Here is a 23,290-nt window from a genome sequence, read left to right on the forward strand (position 1 = left end):
CAAAAGCCATAATGCAGAGTGGCCCATTACGGAATCAACTTATCCAATTTTAAGAAACGTGTTATTATTCTAAGAAAGAAGATTAAACAAGGCCATATACTAAAAAAATTGTTAGAATATTAATTAGTTATTAGGTTGAATTATTATATATTTTTATTCAATGTTCCACAAATTTATTTTTCATATTATTTCATTGCGTAACTTTTTTGTTTATCAATTAATTTGTCGCCTTATATTTGTGAAGAAATTAAAGAGACTAAATTCACAAATCAATGATAACAACGAAGGTAGAAGTAAAAAGAAAAGCAGGATTTGTGTTGTGTGGTACACATCTCTGTTTGTGTTTGTTTAATCTACCCACTGTTCCTAATTTTTGTCGTGTTTAAATAATTGCATAAATTATTTAAGTTGATTTTGCTGAAAATAATTATTAATTGCTGGTTGATAATAAGGAAGAAAAAGAAAAAGGAGTGGAAGGAGAGCCGTTGGATGAGAGAGTGCGGATTAGTGAGAGTGAGCTGGCTACCGGGTGTCGCGAACATCAATAATTTAATATGCGAAGAAAAAAAGAGATAAAAAGGAATGTGGAAAAAAGAAGAGTAAGGCGCGTCACATCACGTGTCTCAGTAGTCGTCTCTTCCTTCTGTCTCCACAACCGACACTTCCTGCACACAGAGAGAAGGAGTCACTGCAAATCTACTTTACCATTCACAACATTGCATTACGTTGTTAGATTAGGGATTGGGGATTGGTGACTGGGAAGTAGGGGTTGGTATCCGAAATGAGTATGTACGGTAGGGATCCGTGGGGAGGGCCGCTGGAGATCCACGCCACGGACTCCGCCACCGACGACGAGCGCAGCCGCAATCTTCAGGAGTTGGACCGCGCGGCATTAGACGAGACTCAACAGAGCTGGCTCCTGGGCGCCGGAGAACAGAAAAAGAAGAAGAAGAAATACGTAGATCTGGGATGCATCATCGTCAGCCGCAAAATCTTTATCTGGACACTTGGCACTCTCGCCGTCTCCGCTGTCCTCGCCGGTTTAATCACTCTCATAGTCAAAACCGTCCCACGCCACCACCACAAGCCCGCTCCTCCCGATAACTACACTCTTGCTCTCCACAAAGCCCTCCTCTTCTTCAACGCCCAAAAATGTAACCAGCCATTTCACCATTATTATTTCTTTATCGTAATTCTACTTTAATTGATTAGTTGATTTGGTTCCTTGTTTTGTGCGTAGCGGGAAAGCTTCCGAGGCATAACAACGTTTCGTGGAGAGGGAACTCGTGCATGGACGATGGGAAGAAGTCTGAAGGTACGTCGAGTGCGATCAAGGATTTGATAGGCGGTTACTACGACGCCGGTGACGCTATCAAATTCCACTTCCCCAAGGCCTTCGCCATGACCATGCTCAGTTGGAGCGTCATCGAATACAGCGCCAAGTACGAGGCTGCCGGAGAGTTGGCTCACGTCAAGGAACTCATCAAGTGGGGAACCGATTACTTTCTCAAGACCTTCAACCACACTGCCGACACCATTAATTCCATCGCCGCTCAGGTTGGCTCCGGCGACACCTCTGATGGGAGCACCACTCCTAACGACCACTACTGCTGGATGAGGCCCGAGGACATCGATTACACCCGCCCCGTCAAGGAGTGCAGTAGCTGCTCCGATCTCGCCGCGGAGATGGCGGCGGCCTTGGCTGCCGCCTCGATTGTGTTCAAGGACAACAGGGCGTATTCGCAGAAGCTGGTTCACGGCGCCACCACGCTGTATGGCTTTTCGAGGAAGCAGAGAGGGAGGTACAGTCAGGGTAACGAGGCTTCTGTGTTCTACAATTCGACTAGCTATTGGGATGAGTTTGTTTGGGGAGGGGCTTGGATGTACTTTGCCACTGGGAATTCGTCGTACCTAAAGCTGGCTACCACTCCTGGCCTTGCCAAACATGCTGGCGCCTTCTGGGGAGGTCCTGACTATGGTGTCCTCAGCTGGGACAACAAGCTTACTGGTGCTCAGGTAATTCCTTTTGTCTTCTCCCTTCGTGTTTCCACTTATCTGCGACCTAATTAAGCTATTTGGTGTTTTTATCAATCTCACTTTAGTGACTGCATCACTCTGTTTTGTTTCTTTTTTTTATATTTTTTTGTTTTGTTCTGACCTCATTATTTCAATTTCGACTCAACACCTCTAAGGTCAGTTTCAATTGTCAGCTTCTGTGCTCAGTTCCAATCAAGCAGCTCTATCACCGAAATCTTCTCATATGCACTTTTATCTTTTAGATTAGTTTTCTTATCTAACTTGCTAAAAAACGGAGGTGGCATGTTGATTCTAGCGGAAAAACTCAATTCATTTTTACATTTATTTTCTTCTCAAACAGCCATAGCTTCTGGTTAAAAGGGTTATCCAAATAGCTTTCAAGAATTACTGCATTTTCCAGAAATTTATCGTTTTTATTCACAATGCTTTTCAACTCAAAACTTGGGCCATTCTCATTACTTGTTTAACTTTAGAAGGTTCCCTTGCTTTCAACACCTCATGTGGACCATTTGATCGGCTGCTTCGTTTTGAATTTTTAAGAATTCCAATTCTGGAAATATGTTCAAGAGTGGAAGGGAAGTAACTTAATGTTCTGTCTTGTATTTAGGTTCTTCTGAGTCGATTGAGGTTGTTCCTGAGTCCTGGTTATCCGTATGAAGAAATTTTAAGGACATTTCACAACCAGACAGGCATAATCATGTGTTCCTACCTGCCAATGTTCACCAGCTTTAATAGAACAAGGGGTAAATAATTCTCCGACTTTCGACCTTTTTTCTGCGCAACAGGTTTTCCAACTATTGTTCTAATGAGAATAATGATGTCTTCTTCACCAGGCGGCTTGATTCAATTAAACCATGGTAGGCCTCAGCCTCTCCAATATGTTGTCAATGCAGCATTTTTGGCTGCCCTTTACAGTGATTATCTCGATGCCGCTGATACTCCTGGATGGTACTGCGGTCCCAATTTCTTTTCAACTGATGTTCTTCGAAATTTTGCGAAGACCCAGGTGTGCTATTATACTCTTTTAAATCGTGCATGATGAAAGCTAATATCATGTGTCTGGGCTAATTTATTTTCCTTTTATCTTTTCTGGGTGATTTTCTAGATTGATTACATTCTTGGGAAGAACCCTCGGAAAATGAGCTATATTGTAGGTTTTGGCAATCATTATCCAAAACATGTTCACCATAGAGGGGCTTCTGTACCAAAGAATAAAGTTAAGTACAACTGTAAAGGAGGATGGAGGTGGAGGGACACGCCGAAGCCAAACCCACATACAATTGTTGGAGCTATGGTTGCTGGTCCTGACAAGCACGACGGGTTCCATGATGTCCGAACCAACTATAACTACACAGAACCAACTCTTGCAGGCAATGCAGGTTTAGTAGCTGCGCTTGTGGCGTTGTCGGGTGATAAAAGCTCAGGAATAGACAAAAACACTCTTTTCTCTGCCGTTCCCCCAATGTTTCCAACGCCGCCCCCACCTCCTGCACCATGGAAACCATGAGGTGTTTGCCATTCATCATCCTCTTTCCCCTAAGTACCATATGTGACTTCAGCGTATTGATGATTTTGAAGATGGAGGTACATTAAAGCCAAGGAAAAGTGAAAGTAGTGCAACTAGGCCCAGTGAATCTTGTTTGTCTAAGAACAATCTTCGCCTTCAAGATTAGCATTAAAAATAGATAGTGGTACTTGAGACTGTCTTGTTTTTTTTTTTTTTTTGTGATATACTTAGTATGTATGTATGTATCAGATCTTGAATTCTTTAAACTTGAAAACGAGCATAATGTAAGGAACACGTTGAACTAATGTTTTAGAGTAGTTACCTTAACCAATTTCTTTTTTCTTTACTAGTTTGAGGACTTTTTTTCTTTCAATTTTGCAAAAGCTCGTTTGTTCTACGTGTGCTTACTCAAAATGCCACTTCATTCTTAAATAATTTATTGGTTGGTATAAACAATTGTTTCGTTTCCAACGAAGCAAGTGTGTATGAGAGTGCTTGAGGTTGGGACCAATTCCTCTGGACCTGCACATGCACTTGCCAATTCAAATAAAACAAAAATCATTGTATCAAAACCGGAGGCGGCGACTGGTAGCATTTCATTACTGAATGCCGTGCTGATTTTAAATTCCAACTTTAAAGCCGCTGAATGTTCTTTCATGTACTCCATCGAATCGGGTGCCATATGCTAGGGACTGATCCTCTTTCTAGTCTAGGACTGTGGGACATCATTTCCTTTTCATGCGGAAGTTGTGGAAATCATTATCCGATGAATATGGCATTACCATTAAACACTTTATAAGAGGCGTCAACATCTACAATTGAGCTTCCATGCTATCCCATCTCCCTACTGGCAGTGGCAAAACAGGAGTATCATACCAAGGTTCCAAACCATCGATACACTGTTTCACACGCATTTAAATAAACGACTAACACATTGTATGACAGCATAAGATGGTGATTGAGACTATAATGCAGTGTCAGTCAGTCAGCACCGGAACAGAACAACATAAGGATAGTTCAAGAGAGGTCACAAATTTACATCTGCAAGATACATGGTTCCAATTTGGAACTCAGACGTATTGCATAATACAATTCAATCAGTCCTTCTCAACTCTTTACATAAATCATTGTTGGCCTCTTTCTATTTTCTCCTTTAACCTGTTCTCAAAATATTGTTATTATATTACAACCCCAAAATGAACTATGGGAGAAAAGGGGTTGTCATATGAAAATCAAAAAGACATAATAAAAGGGAAAAATATTATGATTTATAAATGTAATTCAAAAGCAACTTGTCAATAAACGAGTCACGAAAATTTCGACCAACTAGGATGTTTAGGCCGTTCAAGGGGAAGCTTCTCCATCTCAAAACACCCCTTTTCAGAAACAGAGGTCACTTCCTCATTCAACCCTGTCAATTTGAGTTCATTGAGCGTTTTCTTTGCATAAACAGTGAAAGCAATAGTGGTAATTATTGCAATAATGAAAGAAATAATGTTGTATACGATTTCCACAGTAGTCAAGTGGTGCTTCCGGTGCTGTGCGTCAGCCAACGTCTTTAATAACCGACCACTGACGAAAAACAATAAAAAGTTAATGTGGGGTCAAGAATTATAAAGAAAAACACAAAAAAAATCCCGGTAATCGTGGTAAGAAAAAAGAGTTTGAGTTAGAGAGGGTATTTGTCTGGACATCTAACAGAACTCAACAAAACTCGAAAAGGTTTCACTCACTACTTTGTCTTCTAACCAGATAAGAATGGAGGAAATGGCAAGTGTCTTTGCAATTGCAATATATTTACAATTCCTCTTTCTTTCTACTCTTTTTCTTTTGGGAACTCATTAAGCCAATGAAGGACCCTAAATAGAAAGAAAACAAACCTGTAGATATAGATGAAAGCTTCTGGTACCATTCCAGCTACTGATCCACATATGTAGGGCCAAAACCTCATATTTGTGACTACCACAGCATAATTGAAAATAGTATAGGGAAAAGGAGAAACCCTAAACAGCGCAACGACTTGAAACTGATGAAACCAGTTCCCCTCCCCTGCCAGCCTAATCATTGCAGCATTCCGGGGCCATCTCTTTAACCATCGCTGGAGAATATAAAGGCAACAATCACAAACAAAATGAAAAACTTAGTCAGAGAAAAAACAGCACAAAATTTAAGAAGACTGTTGATCATATAAGAAATAAAACGACTTACATGAATGCGGTCACGGAACGGTAGCCCAATTAAGTAAGGCAGGACCATCCCAATGGTTGTTCCAACCATTATTATAACGAAGCCAAGGCCATAACCAAAAATCATCCCGGTCAGCCACATGGAGGGGCCAGAAGGGATTAAGAATACTGGGAATAAAGCCAGAGAAGCAACAAGTATCATAGCAAGAACTGGACGGCCAAAGGCAGTAGCTTCCCATTCCATAAATGGGTAAATAACCTGCATATCAAAAATAAAATGATAAAGAATCAAAACATTAATTTAATCAAATATTACAAGCATCCATATGGAATGCATGCCATTCCACAAGACCTGAAATATAGAGTCTGAACTTGCTTTTAGGAGTAGCAAAGATGTCCATACTACAATGGTCTTTTTTAATATCATGCTCAGAAGTAACCTTAAAATGTCAGCGTTTTTGGGAAGTGAAAATGAAAACAGAAAGTGTGAAAAAGGAAATTCCTTCTGAGTTGAAGGAAAAGAGTCCATCTTATTTTGCTGCAAGATTTCATCCATGCCATAGATTGCACATTAAGTCAATTCATCTAGACATTTCCTTCAAAACATTTACCAAAAATACGGCAACTTGTTCGTTTGTGAAGCATAATTTAAATCAAGTTGGAGGAGAGCATGGAATTAGCAACAATAACCACGAAGATTGGCTCAGTGAAATCTTGATTACGGTTTCTAGATTGTCTAATGTTGAAGACCGTCTAACTGTAACTGCTTTCATTTGTCATTAGAAAGTCCGCCTTGTTGTTGACGTTTCAAGCTCAGATGTGGGAGCACTTTTCACATGTCTTCTCAAACAGCTTAGACGTGTAACAATTGTTTCTATATAAATAAAACCTTTTATAAATTGTTTTACCCAATTGAGAATTGAGAGTTCGAGCTGTAACTTCGGTTAATAGTAAATATCAGAATGTGAATGTAGATTGAAGTTCGGTGACACTTTAATTGAACCACATTAATTTTTATGTGCTTTCTTCATTACTTTTCTTTGTTAACGTTAACTTTTCTTGCGGGTTTCTCCATTATAGTTGTTATTCGTTTGTGTTTGGTAAATGATCTTGTGGGTTTATTTGAGCTATTTCCACAAAATAATTGAAGTAACATCATTTCCACAATAATATATTTCAGTCAGAAATATTATAAGAACACTGAGGGTGACACGGGATTGCCACGATTTAGTCAATATCAACGAATGCATATTAGCCAAATAACTTCAATACCGGTGCATTCTGAACAGAAGATGCAACTGTAGTACCTAAATAGTTGTAAAAGAAAGAGGAAATACCTTTTCAAAAAACAGTGGCACTCCCCATCTGATAAGAATAAAAGCAAGTATCACAATGACAACACACCATAAAAAGGATTTAATCCACCACCAGAAAGACTTTAATCTTGATTCTGGTCGAGGCAGCAAGATTTCAGATTCAACAGCCCTTGATTCATCAGGTATGACCAGTCTAACATATTCACTATCCCCCCTCACACGAGAGCCCGTGCCTGCATGTTTTTCCAACACCTCTGATGATTCTTGTTTCATCATTGAGATGCCGGCAGGCTATAATAATAACAACAGAAAAAAAACATCAGAATATAAGCACCAAACTGAGTGTAGGATTCAAAATTCAAAGTGCATATCTGATTCTACACTGAATAATTAAATTACGCAAGAACAGTCAGCAAATAACAATATATAAAAAAAGAGGGACACCAGGGATTCTATACGATCATTGTAGGCAAGTAGCATTTCCAATATTATGACAATAAAGCCAACTTAGTCAAATAACCCAAAAAGAGATACAATACAACGAGAAGATGTTGAACTGTCTTATAATTATATGCAGGTGCAGTATTAAGGATGTAAAGGTTTCAGAGATCCGATAGGATGCTCTCTGTTAGAATAAATCCAAGTCAGACAGGAAAAAAAAATGGACTACAGGAGTTATTGCCTGATTAAAATCATTTTAATCTTACGGGTGGAATAAGTTTTCTTCAACCATAATAGAACTTACGGTTGATGAACAAAACTAAATGCAGACAGCAATATTGATAGGTTTATAATGCATTTCAATCAGAGATATCAGTAATCCCACGTCTTAGATAAATAAACTCTCAATTTTATATACTTTAAGAAACTGCACCTCTTGCTAGGTAATTCCAAAACACTATGTTTGAACTTGTAAATTTCCCAGAATCCACTCAATTTCCTAAGCAAAAATCAATCAATCAATTAAATAAATAAACATTCTGGTGTCGAAGTATCTGCTTGGAGACCGTGACGACAAAAAATATAAAGACAACCTAGAAATAATTGCAGCAACTAAATGGAACCCAGCTTCTAATTCTCCCAACAATCGATTGAATAACATTGGCATGCAAAAGAAAAGCGACAATGGATAGGGCAAGGATGATATTATATACACAAGTGTTGAAATTGGTGAATTGGTGAATTGACGAAAGAAACATAATTATTTTGGAGGAATACCCAATTAAAAAACAAAGAAAATATATGAAAGTAGCTTTTGCGACAAGTGAGACAATGAAACGAACCTTGGGAGAAGGAGTTGAGCTCTGGCAATTAACTAACAGAACAGAGCAAAACAGAACAAAAGTGAAATGGTTATGGTTGGGTTGGGTGAGATTCTGAAAAAGATGGAAACGTCCCACTCACGCTACCATACTCATTAACCAACTAACTCCTTTTTGCCCCTACCTTACCTTTTCTTTTACAAATCTTTCCTTGTCACATTTCACCAACCATACAAACGCACCACAACCTTGTCTTTTTCTTTCATCTTTCTTGCATTACAAATGTAATAATGCATTGCAATTTGCATCCACTTTTTTCGTCTTCATCTATTTAGTTCTTTAATTTTCTAAAAGTTCAATAATCTTAATTCATTATTAATGTAATATCAAATTGTTAACACAATGTATTCGTTCGTAACATTAATGTCAATTACTTATATATTAATCCTACGGTTTAACTTGTCAAATTATTCACATAAAAAATCACTGTATATTTAGAGATATTAATGATAGTTATTTATACAGGTATAAATGTACGTAAGGCTTAAAAAACTTTAGTAGTTGCTTATATATAGATATTTTCTATTAATAATTGGATTGTTTATCAATAATGAAAAAATTTATTTGATAAGAAGATAAAATATATATATATATATATATATATATATATATATATATATAATTAGAGGTCAAAACGGATAATTGGCTTGACTTGGCTCGGCCACTACGAGTTGAGCCAACTCAACCTCACTCATTTATTAGCTGAAAAAATTCAAATCCGACTCAACCCACCATGAGTTAAAGGAATTGACTCATTGATTCATTTAATTATAAGTTTTTTTTAAATAAAAAATATATATATTTTATTTTAAATCTAAATAAATTTCATTCTAAAATGATGTTAAACTATAAAAACAATTCAAAATAAAAAAATATATCATATAATCCAAGTGTGATCCAAAAACAAATAATTTTTTAATATTGATAATTTTTGTACACTTCTCCATTTAAAATATCAGAATCTTCAATAGATAAATCTATAATATTTTTCTCTCTTGAAACATTTTTGTTTTTATCCTTATTTACAATATAATAAAAAAACGTTAACTAATAATATTGAAACAAAAAATAATAAATAATTCTTACTTCAGGTTCAACCGAGTTGAGTTCTAAGTGAATCGAGTTGAAAACTAACCCACATAAAAATAATTACATTTTTTTCAAACCCAACCCAGCTTAAACATACGATAAATTGAATTAACTCACGAATTATAGTTCATTTTAACATTACTTGTATAATTAAAATTTTACAAAGTTCAAAACATGTTTACAGAAAAATATTTTAATTCTTTCAAAATATTAAAATTTTAAAAATTACATAGTAGGAAATGTAAACATAATTTTTTATATAATTATTTTATCATTTAAAGAAAAGTGGGTTGGCCCGCGTGATCTGAGATTTTGAAGTGCACGCGATAATGGGGTGACACGTGGATCTTGGACTATATACGAGGAAATGTAATAAACAATTTAAAATAGGTTTTAATATAAAGTCAAAAATGCACTTTCTGTGTAAAGGACAGATGGCAGAGGCGCTGAATTCCACGTGGCAACCCAAACTGAAACGGGCCATAAGCAACCAATGCAGAAACTATAAATTACGATTATTTGATATCTAATTAATGGTTTACAAGAAGAGAGCGTGGTAGAGACAGCGAAAGGGAATTGGGTCGATTGAACTGATGACAGAGGGTAGCAATCCAATATCTCCGGTGGACGGCATGGACGTGACCGGCGGCAGCAAAGAGCAGCAGGCGGCGGGAGTGGGGATTCTCCTTCAAATAATGATGTTGGTTCTGTCTTTCGTGTTAGGTCACATCCTTCGTCGCAAGAAGATTTACGTTCTTCCCGAAGCCAGCGCTTCTCTTCTCATTGGCTTGCTCGTTGGTACACTCGCTAACATTTCTCACACTCAAACTAGTATCAGGTCTCAATTCACTTTCTATTTCCATTCCTATTCTCTCATTTCTTTTTCTGTTTCTCTGGAACCTCACTTCCTCACTTTCTCTCCCATCCCAAACAGGGCGTGGTTCAACTTTCACGAGGAGTTTTTCTTCCTCTTCCTTTTACCTCCCATAATATTATATCCTTAACCACTCGCGTTCTTCTGCTGTTCTTGTTTGCTTTTTTTCCTTTATTTCATCACAATTACTTATTTCTTTCATTTCCTTGACCTTGCGCTTTCGCTTTACTCAGTCTGGCTTCAGTCTCTCGCCTGTAAGTTTTTATTTTCTTTCTTGTTGCATTCTTTCTTTTCAAATTGGTCTTTTCACTTTGCGTTCTTTGCAGAAACCTTTTTTCTCTAATTTTGGAGCTATTGTCACGTTTGCTATATTCGGCACCTTTCTGGCTTCCATTGTGACGGGTGTCTTAGTGTAAGCATTTTTTTTTTGGCATTTTTCATTTTTTCCATACCAGTGATTCTTTTCATTGGTTTGCTTCTCTGTCCACAGTTATATTGGCGGATTGATGTACCTCATGTACAGATTACCTTTTGTTGAGTGTCTAATGTTTGGTGCACTGATATCCGCAACCGATCCTGTTACTGTTTTGTCCATATTTCAGGTCATGTGATTTACATATTGCTTTAATTTTTGTTTTTCTTCTATTTGCTTGTACCTCTACTGCATGCTACATACTCTTGTACCGAGTCTTCTCGCTTCTAAGGTTATGCCAATTGCTCCTGAATGCAACATGTTGTCAGTTGGGAAGAACCATTTTGGGTAACCGCTTTCTAGAGCTCTTCGGCTCCCTTAACCAATGCTTTTCAGTAGCATTTTATTAACTTGTGAATGTTTAGGCTTTCCTGATTTCAATTCGACTACCCTGTCATCTGTTATCTTTCTATTTCACTTTAGTATTATAATATGTTATGCACCTTACATTTTGATTCGATTTGTTTCTGATTGCAGGAGCTTGGCACAGACGTCAATCTTTATGCCTTGGTTTTTGGAGAATCTGTTTTGAATGATGCAGTAATTTTCTATTACTACAACTTTTCTTTTTTACTCTTGAAAGTGAATCAATTGTGATTTAAACATGGATGGTACCACTTGCTGATCTTTTCCCTCTTTTATGTCTCTCCTTTCTCACCCCTAATCTACGCTGGCAGATGGCTATTTCTTTGTACAGGTATATGGAAATTTCTACGTTTATATAAGATAACCTATCATTATTTTGACTCAAATATTCACCTTGCAGGACAATGACAGTGATAAAAAGTCATCCATCTGGACAAAATTTCTTCATGGTGGTTGTTAGATTTTTAGAGACTTTTGTCGGGTCAATGTCTGCTGGTTGGTTTATAAATCTTACATGATGTTCTCTTAATGCAGTGTTTATGGGCTTTAAAGATGACTATCCCCATCGACTGTCGTACTTTCCCTACCTATTCCCCCCAATTTTTGTGTCACTCAACCCCTTCTACTTGGGATTTTGATTAAAACGAAACTAAGTTTCTTATCAATTTTAATGGTTACATAAATCCTTATATTTGGTGAAAATAACCCTATTGGTGTCATATTATTAAAACATGTTAAATCTGTAAAAGGAGGATTCCCAAAGTATTTTTTATTTGTACCACTTAATGAAATCACATATATTATCAAAATTAGATGAATATCATTTATGATAGAAATTGATGCAGATTGGTATTCCAATTGTTCAAATGAAGCATTCAGACTCCAACTTGTTGAAAGGAGTTTGTCCTGTTTAGCAGAAGCACACATAATTATAATGGTACTAACAGATTTGGATCTACCTGTGGAAGATTGTTGTAATACTTGACTGATGAATAGTAATAGAAACTATTACTATTGGTGGAGGACACGAGAAATGTCCGTTGTGTGACGGACATGAGAAACTATTATTCCTGTTCTTGGAGATCGTATTGACTGTTTAATGTAGAATAGATTGTGTTCTTCACAACCCCGAGATGGTTGAATCTTTCTTGTGGTGACTTTTGTTGTTATCCTTGTCCTTCTACGTTTCTCCAATAGTCAGTTAAGGTGGGTTGTCACCTGCAAGAATTATGATACTCAAGTCAGTGAGGTCAAAAAGTGAGAAAATGGAGAATGATGCATACTTGGTTAGGGTTTCTCTTCCCCTATACATACCACATTTATCACCCTGGTCATGATCATGCGAATCGCCGTGATATGGATTGATTTGTATCTTCATACACCTTGTTTCCTACTAGCAGTTATGTGATCATTTTGGGGGATTGAACAACTGTACATGTGATGCAGGATAAGATTGTGCCAACTTATCTGTTGAACGACATTGGTGGGTGGCTTTGGGCTGCTCTGGGTGCTTGGTCATTAATAAGTATCCAAACACTTAAAGAACCCATCCTCAAAAGCTAGCTATTTAGGGGGGATAAAGCATTTCAAGGAACCGATTAACCAACTCTTTATCAAGAGGTAAGTAACCAATCACTTGGAGAACCCACCCTTAAAAGCTAACCATCAAGGGAGGAGAACTAGATACTTTAATACTCTATTGAACATTTCATCCTACTTGATGTGAGAGCACCCCATAATACTCAAGTCCCTATTAGTTATCCTTGAACAATTGGTTCATTATACTTCCTACCATGAGTTTTTTATTTTATTTCAAATGGCTATGGTTAGTAACCCAATGGTTGTTAAATAATCTCTTACACTTTGTTTAGATGAGGTGATTGAAAGAGAGGGAGTGAAGAAGGAAAGAAAGAAAGAGAATTAAAGTTAAAGGTAGGGATGACAATTAAACCTCAGCAAGTATCGTTTGAACTCGAGGGAATGAGAATGTGTATGAGTAATACCTGTCTCCTTTTAAATTACTAAAATACCTTTAGTTTATTTAGTATTATATTTTAAAATTTTTGTAAGTATAATTTATTTTTGTTATTATTTGATTATTTGATATTGAAGAGAAGAAAACGTGTGTCCTTTTGGTATTGAATTTTTCATAATATCATGTTTCCTTAGCTTTTTTTTTGTGAAAAAAATATTTAATAAATATTTGGGTGGGTACAAGTATGTTTGTTTTGACAAAGATGTGGATGTGAAGCAAACTTCATATCCATCTCGTACTGGTCACGTGAATGTGTATGAGTTTTTACTTTAGGGACAAGGATGGGTATAGTCAATCTCTCACCGCCCCCATTCCTCTCCATTTTTGTCTTTAATAGAAAGTGAGGTTGTTTGGATTGGTAAAGAAATGAAAAAAGAAAAAAGTAAGATGATTTTATTAGAAAGAGAATCTAATTCAAAATTGTTAATTTTCAATATTCCTGATTTGGCATTTTTTTGGTGGCTCTGCAGGTGTTGGAGTTGGTTTTGTATCTGCTCTAATATCCTTTTAAATTAACGGTTATGCTAAACATGTATACATATATATGCAGCTTAGTAACTCTTTGGAGATTTAAAAGTCAAAATATAGTGAAACCTTAACTATCAATACCTATTTAAATATTCAGGGTTGGATATTGACAAGTAAGTATTTATGTTTCATTTCTTGGTTCAATATAACCAGGTCATATCTTGAAATTACTGATCTTTTTGTTCTTCAATTTAGTCTTCAGAACTTGGAGAGCTGTCTTTTTGTTCTTTTCCCGTATTTCTCGTAAGAAAACTCCTTGGACCATTTGTACATAACTTTATTGTAAAATTTCTATAAATTTCTTTATGCTGGTGCAAATTATTTTATTTCTCAGGTACATGCTTGCTGAAGGTCTTGGACTGTCTGGTATTGTATCAATATTGTTCACAGGAATGGTAATTGCATCTTTTTTTTAATTTTATTGGTCATTTCATGTGTTTTAAAGCATTCTTATGCCTACTTTTGTGTTCATTTTAGGTCATGAAGCATTACACATATTCAAATTTGTCACGTAGTTCTCAAAGATTCGTCTCTGCTTTTTTTGAGTTGATATCATCGTTAGCTGAGACATTTGTGTAAGGAGGATTTAATGGCAGATTTTCCCTTCTAGTTCAACATTACCTCTAAATGATGCACGTGAATCATTTTATCTAATGATCTACAGATTTATCTACATGGGCTTTGATATTGCTATGGAGAAACATAGTTGGTCGCATGTCGGATTTATATTCTTTTCCATTGTATCCTTTATTTGATCCTATAAATTTCAATTTTTGTGATCTGTACTAGCTTGATGTTTCATATTTGTCCTCCTTCTCAACTTGCTTGGTAACCACTTCAGATATTCATTGGAATTGCAAGGTATTATGCTGTAATTTCTATCGTCCCGAGTTATTGATGAGTGACATATGAGCTTGTCAGGCTTTTAGCTAGTTTGGTAAACTATAAAGACATGCATGCACTTTGACACCTCTGTGCTTAGCTTTCATATTTCTCCACGAAAATTTAAGTACTGTTTGATCACTTTGTGCAGGGCAGCCAATGTGTTCTCATGTGCTTATTTGGTCAACTTGTTCAGACCTACCCGCCGACAAATTCCGCGAAAACATCAGAAAGCACTTTGGTATAGTGGTAAGGTTTCAGAATTTTGCAAATCCTTGACTATAATCTGGAAAGCTTTCTTGGTTCTGTCGATAAAACAGACTACCTTATTTTGGTGTGTTCTTTAGTGCCCTGTCTTTTTGTGTTGAGTTTTGTACTTTATGAACATGTACAGGACTTCGAGGGGCAATGGCTTTTGCCCTTGCTCTGCAATCAATTCATGATCTGCCAGATGGACATGGACAGATCATCTTAACTGCAACTACTGCAATAGTTGTTTTGACGGTAGGCTTTCTCATGCTTGTCATCAAATATTTTAATCTAATCATTAGTCATTACATTAAAAATAAATGCATGTGGAAGCAGAGTAAGGTCCTTTGCTATTTCACTCTTTTGAATCTTATTTTCACGCTTTATTCTGTTTCTGACATTCCATATCTATATTCCTATCTAAAAGGCTATTTGAAAAAAGAAAACTTTATGTAAAGCATGATATGTCATTTTTATCCTTTTTTAAATTGTCATTGCGTGCGTCTTTTCTTTCTTACCTCCATATGTATTCACTATCCTACCTTTCTATTGTTCAAGGAGGAGTGTAGTTGCTTGCACACTCTCTAACACTTTATTTCAACCTGAAAACCAAGAACCTTTCTTGGGATGGGTTGAAGAGAGCTCTTGGTATCCGTTTTGGAGGAGGAACACGAGGAACGGTGTATGAAAGGCTGTCAACCATACGACAGTCGGGACCGGTGGAGGAGTACATACGCGATTTTGAAGTTCTGGTGGGGCAGACGACCCAGATACCCGAGGAGCAGATCATGGGGTATTTCCTGTCCGGTCTGAGGGAAGAGGTGGGCGATCATGTCCGGCCACATGATCCACCGGATTTGATGACCGCCATGCGAGTGGCGAGGGATGTGGAGAAATTATGCACGAAGACCGGAGGAGGGTGGTTATCCAAGAATCAGAATTCTTGGGGGAAGGCGTCGGGTTCGGTGACGGTGCGAGGAGGAACGGCGGAAAGTGTGGGGTCTGTTAATAAAGACGCGACACAGGGACGGAATAAGGGGCTGGCTACTAGCGGCGGAGGTGATCGGACTGTTCGCAATCTACCTTACCCGGAGTATCTTAAACGAAGGGAAGAGGGTCGTTGTTTCAGATGCGGCGGACCCTTCAGTCCCGGCCATCGCTGCCCAGAGAGGGGCCTCAAAATGCTAATTGTGGTTGAGGAAGAGGAGGAGGTAGAAGGCGAAGAAGTGTCGGAGACGAGCCTTGCGACAATGGAGTTGTCGGCATTGTCCGCCGGAGGACTGACGACACCCAAGACAATGAAGTTACGAGGACACATCGGACAAAGAGAGGTATTAATTCTAATTGATAGTGGCGCGAGCCACAATTTCATTGATCGACGGTTGGTGGAGGAACTGCGGATGACGGTGACAAAAACACAGCCGTATTTGGTGAGTCTGGGGGATGGGCAGAGGAAGAGAATCAGTGGCTGTTGCGAAAAGGTAGCGTTGGAGATAGGAGAGGCTCAAGTCGTGGAACGTTTTTACATCTTCGAGCTCGGAGGGGTGGAGGTCATCTTAGGGGTAGAGTGGCTAGCAAAGCTTGGGGAGGTGACGGTGGACTGGAGAGTTTTAACGATGAAGTACAGACAAGGAGATAAGAGGATAATTGTACAAGGGGATCCCACGTTAGAGAGGAGGGTGGTGGGCCCCGAAGCTTTAAAAAAAATAGATGAGGTGGCAACATGTTTTTTGGTCTGGGAGTTGGGCCTGTGCGAGACCCATACAGGCAGCCCAAAGTGTTCAGGCCTTACGGAAAAACAGAAGCAGCAGATGGGGGATTTACTAGAACAACATGACGTGGTGTTCACGGAGCTTGAGGGGTTGCCACCTAGCAGGGAGACGGTGCATCAGATACACCTTAAAGAGGGAATCGGTCCAATCAATGTCAGGCCGTACCGATACCCACATGTAATGAAAGATGAGATCGAGCAGCAAGTTTCGGAGATGCTCCGATCGGGGGTGATCCGTCCGAGCCATAGCCCGTACTCCAGCCCAGTAATTTTAGTCAAGAAAAAAGATGGCAGTTGGCGTTTCTGCATAGACTACAGAGCCCTGAATAGAGCGACGGTGCCGGATAAGTTTCCCATACCGGTGATAGAAGAGCTGTTGGACGAGTTAGGGGGGGCTTCCTATTTTTCTAAGGTGGACTTGAAGGCCGGGTACCACCAAATCCGCATGGCCGAGAAGGATATCGAGAAGACGGCGTTCCGCACGCACCAGGGACATTACGAGTTTGTCGTGATGCCTTTCGGGCTCACCAACGCGCCGGCAACATTCCAGAGCACTATGAACCATCTCTTCAAGCCCTATTTGCGGAAGTTTGTGCTCGTATTCTTCGACGATATACTGGTCTACAGTCGAACTTGGGAGGAGCACTTGGAGCACGTTGGGAAAGTCCTGTCAACACTAAGACGGGATCAGTGGGTGGCCAATCGGAGGAAGTGTGAGTTCGGGCAAACCCAAGTCAAATACTTGGGACACATTATCTCTCACAAAGGCGTGGAGATGGACGATGAAAAGATAAAGGCGGTGGTGGATTGGGAACGGCCAAAATCAGTGAAGAGTGTGAGGGGATTTTTGGGTTTGTCGGGGTATTATCGAAGGTTCATCAGGGACTACGGCAAAATTGCCAGGCCTCTAACGGATCTATTGAAAAAAGGAGGATTCACCTGGAATGAGAAAGCAGAGGAGGCATGGCAAGCGTTGAAGACAGCCGTCACGACAGCCCCGGTATTGTCCCTCCCAAATTTTCAGCAACCCTTTCACATTGAGTGTGATGCGTCGGGCAAAGGGGTTGGCGCTGTATTGATGCAGGGGAAGAAGCCGATAGCCTTTTTCAGCAAGGCCTTATCTGAAGGAGCTCTCAGCAAGTCCATTTATGAAAAAGAACTGATGGCTCTGGTATTAGCGATCCAGCATTGGCGTCCTTATCTTTTGGGACAGAGATTCATAGTCCACACTGACCAGAGGAGCCTCCGGTATCTCTTGGAGCAGCGTATCACGACACAGAATCAACAAAACTGGATAGCTAAATTGCTGGGATACGATTTTGAAATCATATATAAGGTGGGGACTACCAACCGAGTGGCAGATGCGTTGTCCCGAAGAGATGAGGGGGTGAACGACGAAGATAAGGAGTTGTCGGTGATAGCCAGGCCCTATTGGCAAGATTTCGAAGAAGTAATGAAGGAGGTAGCCGAGGACGAGAAACTACGTAAGGTGATAGAAGAGATAGAGGTGGACCCAAATTCTCACCCAGCATACACGATAGAACATGGAAGACTGCACTACAAGGGGAGGTTGGTGTTGTCGGCGCAGTCTTCGTGGCTACCAAGATTGATGGCAGAGTTTCACCTAACACAGATGGGGGGTCATTCAGGAGTTTACCGGACGTATAGGAGGATAGCTCAGTCCTTATTTTGGGGGGGGATGAAAAAGGACATTACAGAGTTCGTGGCTAAATGTCTTGTGTGCCAACAACACAAGTATTTAGCGTCATCACCGCAAGGATTACTACAACCCTTGCCCATTCCGAATGCAATATGGGAAGAGCTTAGCATGGATTTCGTGGTGCGGCTGCCTAAGTCTCAGGGGTACAACGCTATTTTGGTGGTGGTGGACCGACTGAGCAAGTATGCCCATTTCATACCACTCAAGCATCCTTATTCGGCAAGGACGGTGGCTGAGATTTTTCTAAGAGAAGTAGTACGGTTGCATGGGATTCCAAAATCCATCGTGACCGACAGAGACCCTTTGTTCTTAAGCATGTTCTGGAATGAATTGTTCAAAGGCCAAGGGACGCAGTTAAAAATGAGCACCGCGTATCACCCGGAGACGGACGGGCAGACAGAGGTGGTGAACCGGGTGTTAGAAGGATATCTCAGGTGTTTCTGTTCAGAGCAGCCAAAAGGGTGGATGACTGTGTTATCGTGGGCGGAGTTTTGGTATAACACGTGCTATCAAGGGGCAATCCGATGCACCCCTTTTGAGGCTGTCTACGGGCGAGCACCTCCCTCCTTGCACAGATTCATTCCTGGTGAATCTCTAGTGGAGGCTGTGAATCAAGTGCTTCAAACCAGGGACGAAGCTTTGAAACAATTGAAGTTTCATCTTGAGCGCGCGCAAGATCTTATGGTGCGACAAGCTAATAAAAAGAGGAGGGTTGCGAACGTGGCAGTAGGGGACTGGGTGTATTTGAAGATACGACCCCATAGGCAATCCTCGATGCCTACCAGACTCCACCCAAAGCTATCAGCCAGATACTTTGGGCCGTTCCGGATAATTCAGATGGTAGGGGAGGCAGCCTGTAAGCTGCAGCTGCCAGAGACAGCTCGAATACATCCTGTGTTCCATGTTTCACAGGTGAAAAAGGCATTAGGAGAACATCAGGCGGAGAGGGAGTTACCACCGGACCTGCAGGCAGAGGGGCCTTCGTTTTGGCCCATGAAAATTTTGGGAAGGAGGCAGAGGACCGAAGAAGGCAGAAGTGTGCAGCAGGTGCTGGTCGAATGGCAACAAGGAGGGCCAGAAGGGGCCACTTGGGAAGATGAAATAACAATCAAGGAGCAGTACCCTGATTTCAACCTTGGGGACAAGGTTGATGATGAAGGGGGGGGTATTGATAGGAATAAGAAAAGGTGGTTAGTGTATGAGAGAAGGAATAAGTGCAACTGACTATAACAAACTAACTGTCTAGGACAGTTAAGGGGGGGAGCGTGTAAGATTGTATAAATACTGGCTGGTTAGAAGAGTTATGGGTTGTTGATTGTTTAGATTGTTAACGGGTACTTACCTGTTGAAGAGGGTTATGCCTCTGGGTGCTGTTTGTACAAACCTTTTACTGTGAATACAATTGATTTCTTCCAATCTTTCTGTGTTTCTTGGAGTGAAAGTGAGAATTGATATTAGGTTCCCAAGTCTGGAACCTAACAGAAACACTGTCAGCTTACTGATATGTAAAGATAAATAGACCATTCAAGAATCTCAGAGTGGGAGAGACAGAAATTTGGACATTTTCAATGGAGAATACTGTGCTAGTTCGATGGTGAATTGGACAACTTGATTGGAACTTCTGGAAACCTACACGGAAGTTTGGTCCACATTTATTTTTCTTCTTTAAATTACTAGCAGCTACCTATTCTTTTCACCACCTTTTCACAGTCCCTATACCTGGCTAGTTATTCACAATAAGGTTTGGTTACTTTATTTCAGGTATTACTGATTGGTGGTTCAACAGGCACCATGCTGGAAGCTTTACAAGTTGTAGGTAGTGACAGTCCTATCATCGAGAGTCCTATGGCTTCAATTACCAGAACGGTAAGTTTTTTCTAGATGAGGTTCTTTGCTTATCAAATAGTAGAACCATCTATTCATTGTTGTTTCCACATAATTGCTTTCTCCCTGTGGAATATAGCAAGAAGCGCATAGCTGACTTCTGCTCGAGTGAGATGTGGTTGGGGGACTGCCTGAATTGAAAAATACTTAACACAAGTTTGAGATGGATTTTCTAGGGAAAATAATCGTTTCTTTTTTATCAAAAGATTTTATTTAAATCTTGTGTATGTAACTAGACTCTATATTTGTTGCTGAAAGTAACGGAAGCATGAAAATTGACTTGTGTTTTGATTATGCTCTTAAATGGCATATAAAATTGAAGTTGAGTCATTCCATTAGGGAAAACAAATATTGATATAAACTCAATCCTATAAAACCATATAAACCAATTTGTAAGTGAGGTTTGCGTCTATTTATGTCTTATAATTTGGTTATATCTTTAGTCAATGTCGATTTCAAAAAAATTAAATAGTCAGGAGCTGTGTACCACTATGATCTGGAACCAAGCTTAAGTGTTAGATACGGGATATATGTAAAACTCTAAATGCAATTTAAATTCAAAGAAATTACATTATTTATGAACTTTGTTGTGGAATTTTATGTTAACTTCTAAATTAAATATTTCAACTGGGACTATGCATTTTATTCTGCCAAAGGATATGATAATTATAATGAATCTACTTGTTTATTTTTATTCTCTTTCAACTAACATCTTTGGTTTCATCCACAAGAATTTTGAGGGAACCAATGGTTATCTTTCTCCCGAAGATGAAGAATCATCATCAGGGAACAAAATCAAGATGAGGCTACAAGAATTTCAAAGAAGGTACAATCCGTGCTCTGAAATTGAAGAGATTGTAAATGTATGTTTACATTACTGAAATTTCTAGTTTTGATTTGTCTTTGCTTTTCTGTTGTAGTGCTGCATCTTTTACCGCATTAGATAAAAACTACCTCACCCCGTTCTTCACTAGTCAAAATGAAGATGAAGGTATGTTTGACTTGGCATTGATTTCTAATTAATATATGTAAAATTCTGGCAGAAGATTAAGAATTAGTATTTGGTGTTACTATATCTGACTTGTTTGCTTTTTAATATGCTGTTTTATGCGTCTTACTAGCTCAACAAACTAAGTCGTAGTCTTACATTCTAAAATGAATTACCTTATTTTAAATCGGAGATTTCTCGGAGTATTTCTCTTGCTTACTTTTATCTGCTTACAAGCACAATTCTATCCCGTTAAAGAGTAAGCAGCAGCAGCATCTTCGGTTGTTATCTTGTTTTTTCAGTAGTTTATGACCATATTTTGGGCATTTGGAAACTAACTATTTTTTAACCCTTAAAATCTTGTTTTGTTGTTGCTGTCAAACTTACATTGCAGTATTTGATCCATATTATGTACGTATACTTCTTAGTGTCATAAAAATTCCTCCTTTATACGATTGCGAGTTTTTCATGAAATACCTCAGTTGCGGTTGACATGATATCTTCTATTTGATGTTGGTGTGCACTATACTTGTTTGAATTTTATGAATTAATTTTACGCTTATTGAATAAATTTTGTTGACTCCGTATTTTCGCAACTTGGCCCTGGTCTTGGTCTTAACAGCTATGCCCCTGACTTTGGAGAACATGGGATTGGATGATGATGATGACCGCTACTCGTCATGATATTTTTGGAACAACGTACTCAATGATACTATGAAGGTTCCTTTTTGTACACACCTTGAGTCACATGCAATTTATTGATAACTTGGAGGAATTGTCATAATACAAGGATCATTCCAAGTTTCCAACTCACTGAATTCAGAAACTTACGTCAAGTAGGCAGATTAGGTTGGAAGACAGACATCTTATATGCTGCTTTAGTATTCTATGCTTTCAAGTTGATGACTATGGTTCTTTCACGAAGCTGGGGATTTGTAAACTTGATCTAACATACGTGTTTACTCACTCTAATATCGGTTGTCCAAGACTAAGCAAGCACATGATCTTCATATAAAATATTCGCGTTATTTGTTCTTTGCGGTTATCAAAATGATGAAGAGAATATGCATGTTGTACAAGTGATGATGGTAGAGAGAAATACTAAAATGTTTCAATTATGCTATAAAGTCCTTCGAGTTTGAAATAGTCTTCAATAGTCCTAGCATAATTGTATTCAAAAAGTTCATATTACCTTGTACATATTTTATTTATTTATGCTGGCTGACTGCTGGTCTTGTAAGAAGTCTAATGAATATATAATACTGTATGAAGTATTGCTGTACATGAACTTTATTTTAAAAACTGTGACACGTGGCCCGAAGATTTTGGACTGAGGTGGAAAGGATGAATGAACTCTGTCTATTTTTTATCTTAAAAAATATATTTTCAAACCGTATAATTTTGAAGTTAAAAATGACTTTTGAATTTTCAAAAGTTATTTTAACTTGTGGAATATACAATGACTTTTAGGTTATGTAAAAAAAATAAAGACTTTATTTGAAAATCATATTTTATTCTTGGAATGCATGTTCATGTTGTGTTTGATTTGAAGATGGATTTGAGAAGAGAAAAAAAGTGAATGTAGGATTGTTTGGATCAAAGAAAAAATTATGAAAAATGAAAAGATTTGAGATTGAAGTTTATGAAAGTTAATGAGTGCTATGATAGATTTGATAAATTAAAAACAAATGTTTAAATTGATAAAAATAAAAAGATAATATTTTACTTAGTCATAAAAGTAGTTTAAAATAAAATATAATTAATATTAATTATAATCAAATTAAATTTTAGTTATTATTGTTATTATTATTATTATTGTTCTTAAGTAAGAACCATAACAATTTAAGTAAGAAGCATTACCAATTAAGTATTCATTTGGAGACCCTGAGTGATAATGACCCTGAGTGAATACCAATTAAGTATTCACTTAAGCATAGTTCGAGCAATAATTCAACACCCAAGCAAACCAACAACTATGCAAAATTTCATAAAATAGTTTTTCAACTCAAATCTCACTATTTTATCTATTATAATAAGTTTGACAGATATTTTGACATCCATATA

The 23,290-nt window shown here is 38.4% G+C and overlaps 3 protein-coding genes across 5 annotated transcripts; 2 read left to right on the top strand and 1 right to left on the bottom strand.

Annotated features, from left to right (window-relative positions):
• Positions 1-577: 577 nt before the first annotated feature.
• On the top strand, positions 578-3,893 carry LOC124824703 (endoglucanase 25-like). The gene is made up of 5 exons (XM_047297181.2): positions 578-1,154; positions 1,241-2,016; positions 2,645-2,780; positions 2,871-3,043; positions 3,143-3,893. The coding sequence occupies exons 1-5, from the start codon at positions 782-784 to the stop codon at positions 3,542-3,544; spliced, it is 1,860 nt and encodes a 619-aa protein (XP_047153137.1). The 5' UTR covers positions 578-781; the 3' UTR covers positions 3,545-3,893.
• On the bottom strand, positions 3,744-8,479 carry LOC124824704 (uncharacterized). 3 transcript variants are annotated; one of them, XM_088105516.1, is made up of 6 exons: positions 8,330-8,479; positions 7,068-7,337; positions 5,753-5,989; positions 5,425-5,642; positions 5,050-5,116; positions 3,744-4,955 (listed from the first exon to the last, which is right to left on the bottom strand). In XM_088105516.1, exons 2-6 carry the CDS (start codon positions 7,320-7,322, stop codon positions 4,950-4,952), a joined length of 783 nt encoding a protein of 260 aa, XP_087961642.1. In that variant the 5' UTR covers positions 7,323-7,337; positions 8,330-8,479; the 3' UTR covers positions 3,744-4,949. The 3 variants fall into 3 exon arrangements, with proteins under 3 accessions (XP_087961642.1, XP_047153138.2, XP_047153139.2); XM_047297182.2 differs by having other exon boundaries at positions 3,744-5,116; XM_047297183.2 differs by lacking the exon at positions 8,330-8,479 and adding an exon at positions 8,081-8,287 and having other exon boundaries at positions 3,744-5,116.
• A 1,503-nt stretch (positions 8,480-9,982) lies between these two features.
• Positions 9,983-22,508, top strand: LOC124824702 (sodium/hydrogen exchanger 6-like). The gene is made up of 21 exons (XM_088105521.1): positions 9,983-10,295; positions 10,392-10,451; positions 10,561-10,585; positions 10,658-10,743; positions 10,822-10,933; positions 11,281-11,343; positions 11,481-11,500; positions 11,570-11,664; positions 13,675-13,703; positions 13,814-13,845; positions 13,928-13,975; positions 14,067-14,127; positions 14,210-14,307; positions 14,397-14,472; positions 14,574-14,593; positions 14,766-14,863; positions 15,009-15,118; positions 20,116-20,220; positions 20,970-21,064; positions 21,159-21,229; positions 21,849-22,508. Exons 1-21 carry the CDS (start codon positions 10,051-10,053, stop codon positions 21,908-21,910), a joined length of 1,611 nt encoding a protein of 536 aa, XP_087961647.1. The 5' UTR covers positions 9,983-10,050; the 3' UTR covers positions 21,911-22,508.
• Positions 22,509-23,290: the final 782 nt, after the last annotated feature.

Source organism: Vigna umbellata, chromosome 1 (genome assembly GCF_029865625.1).
Source record: "Vigna umbellata cultivar VRB3 chromosome 1, Vumbellata_1.0, whole genome shotgun sequence".
NCBI classification, from domain to species: Eukaryota; Viridiplantae; Streptophyta; class Magnoliopsida; order Fabales; family Fabaceae; genus Vigna; species Vigna umbellata.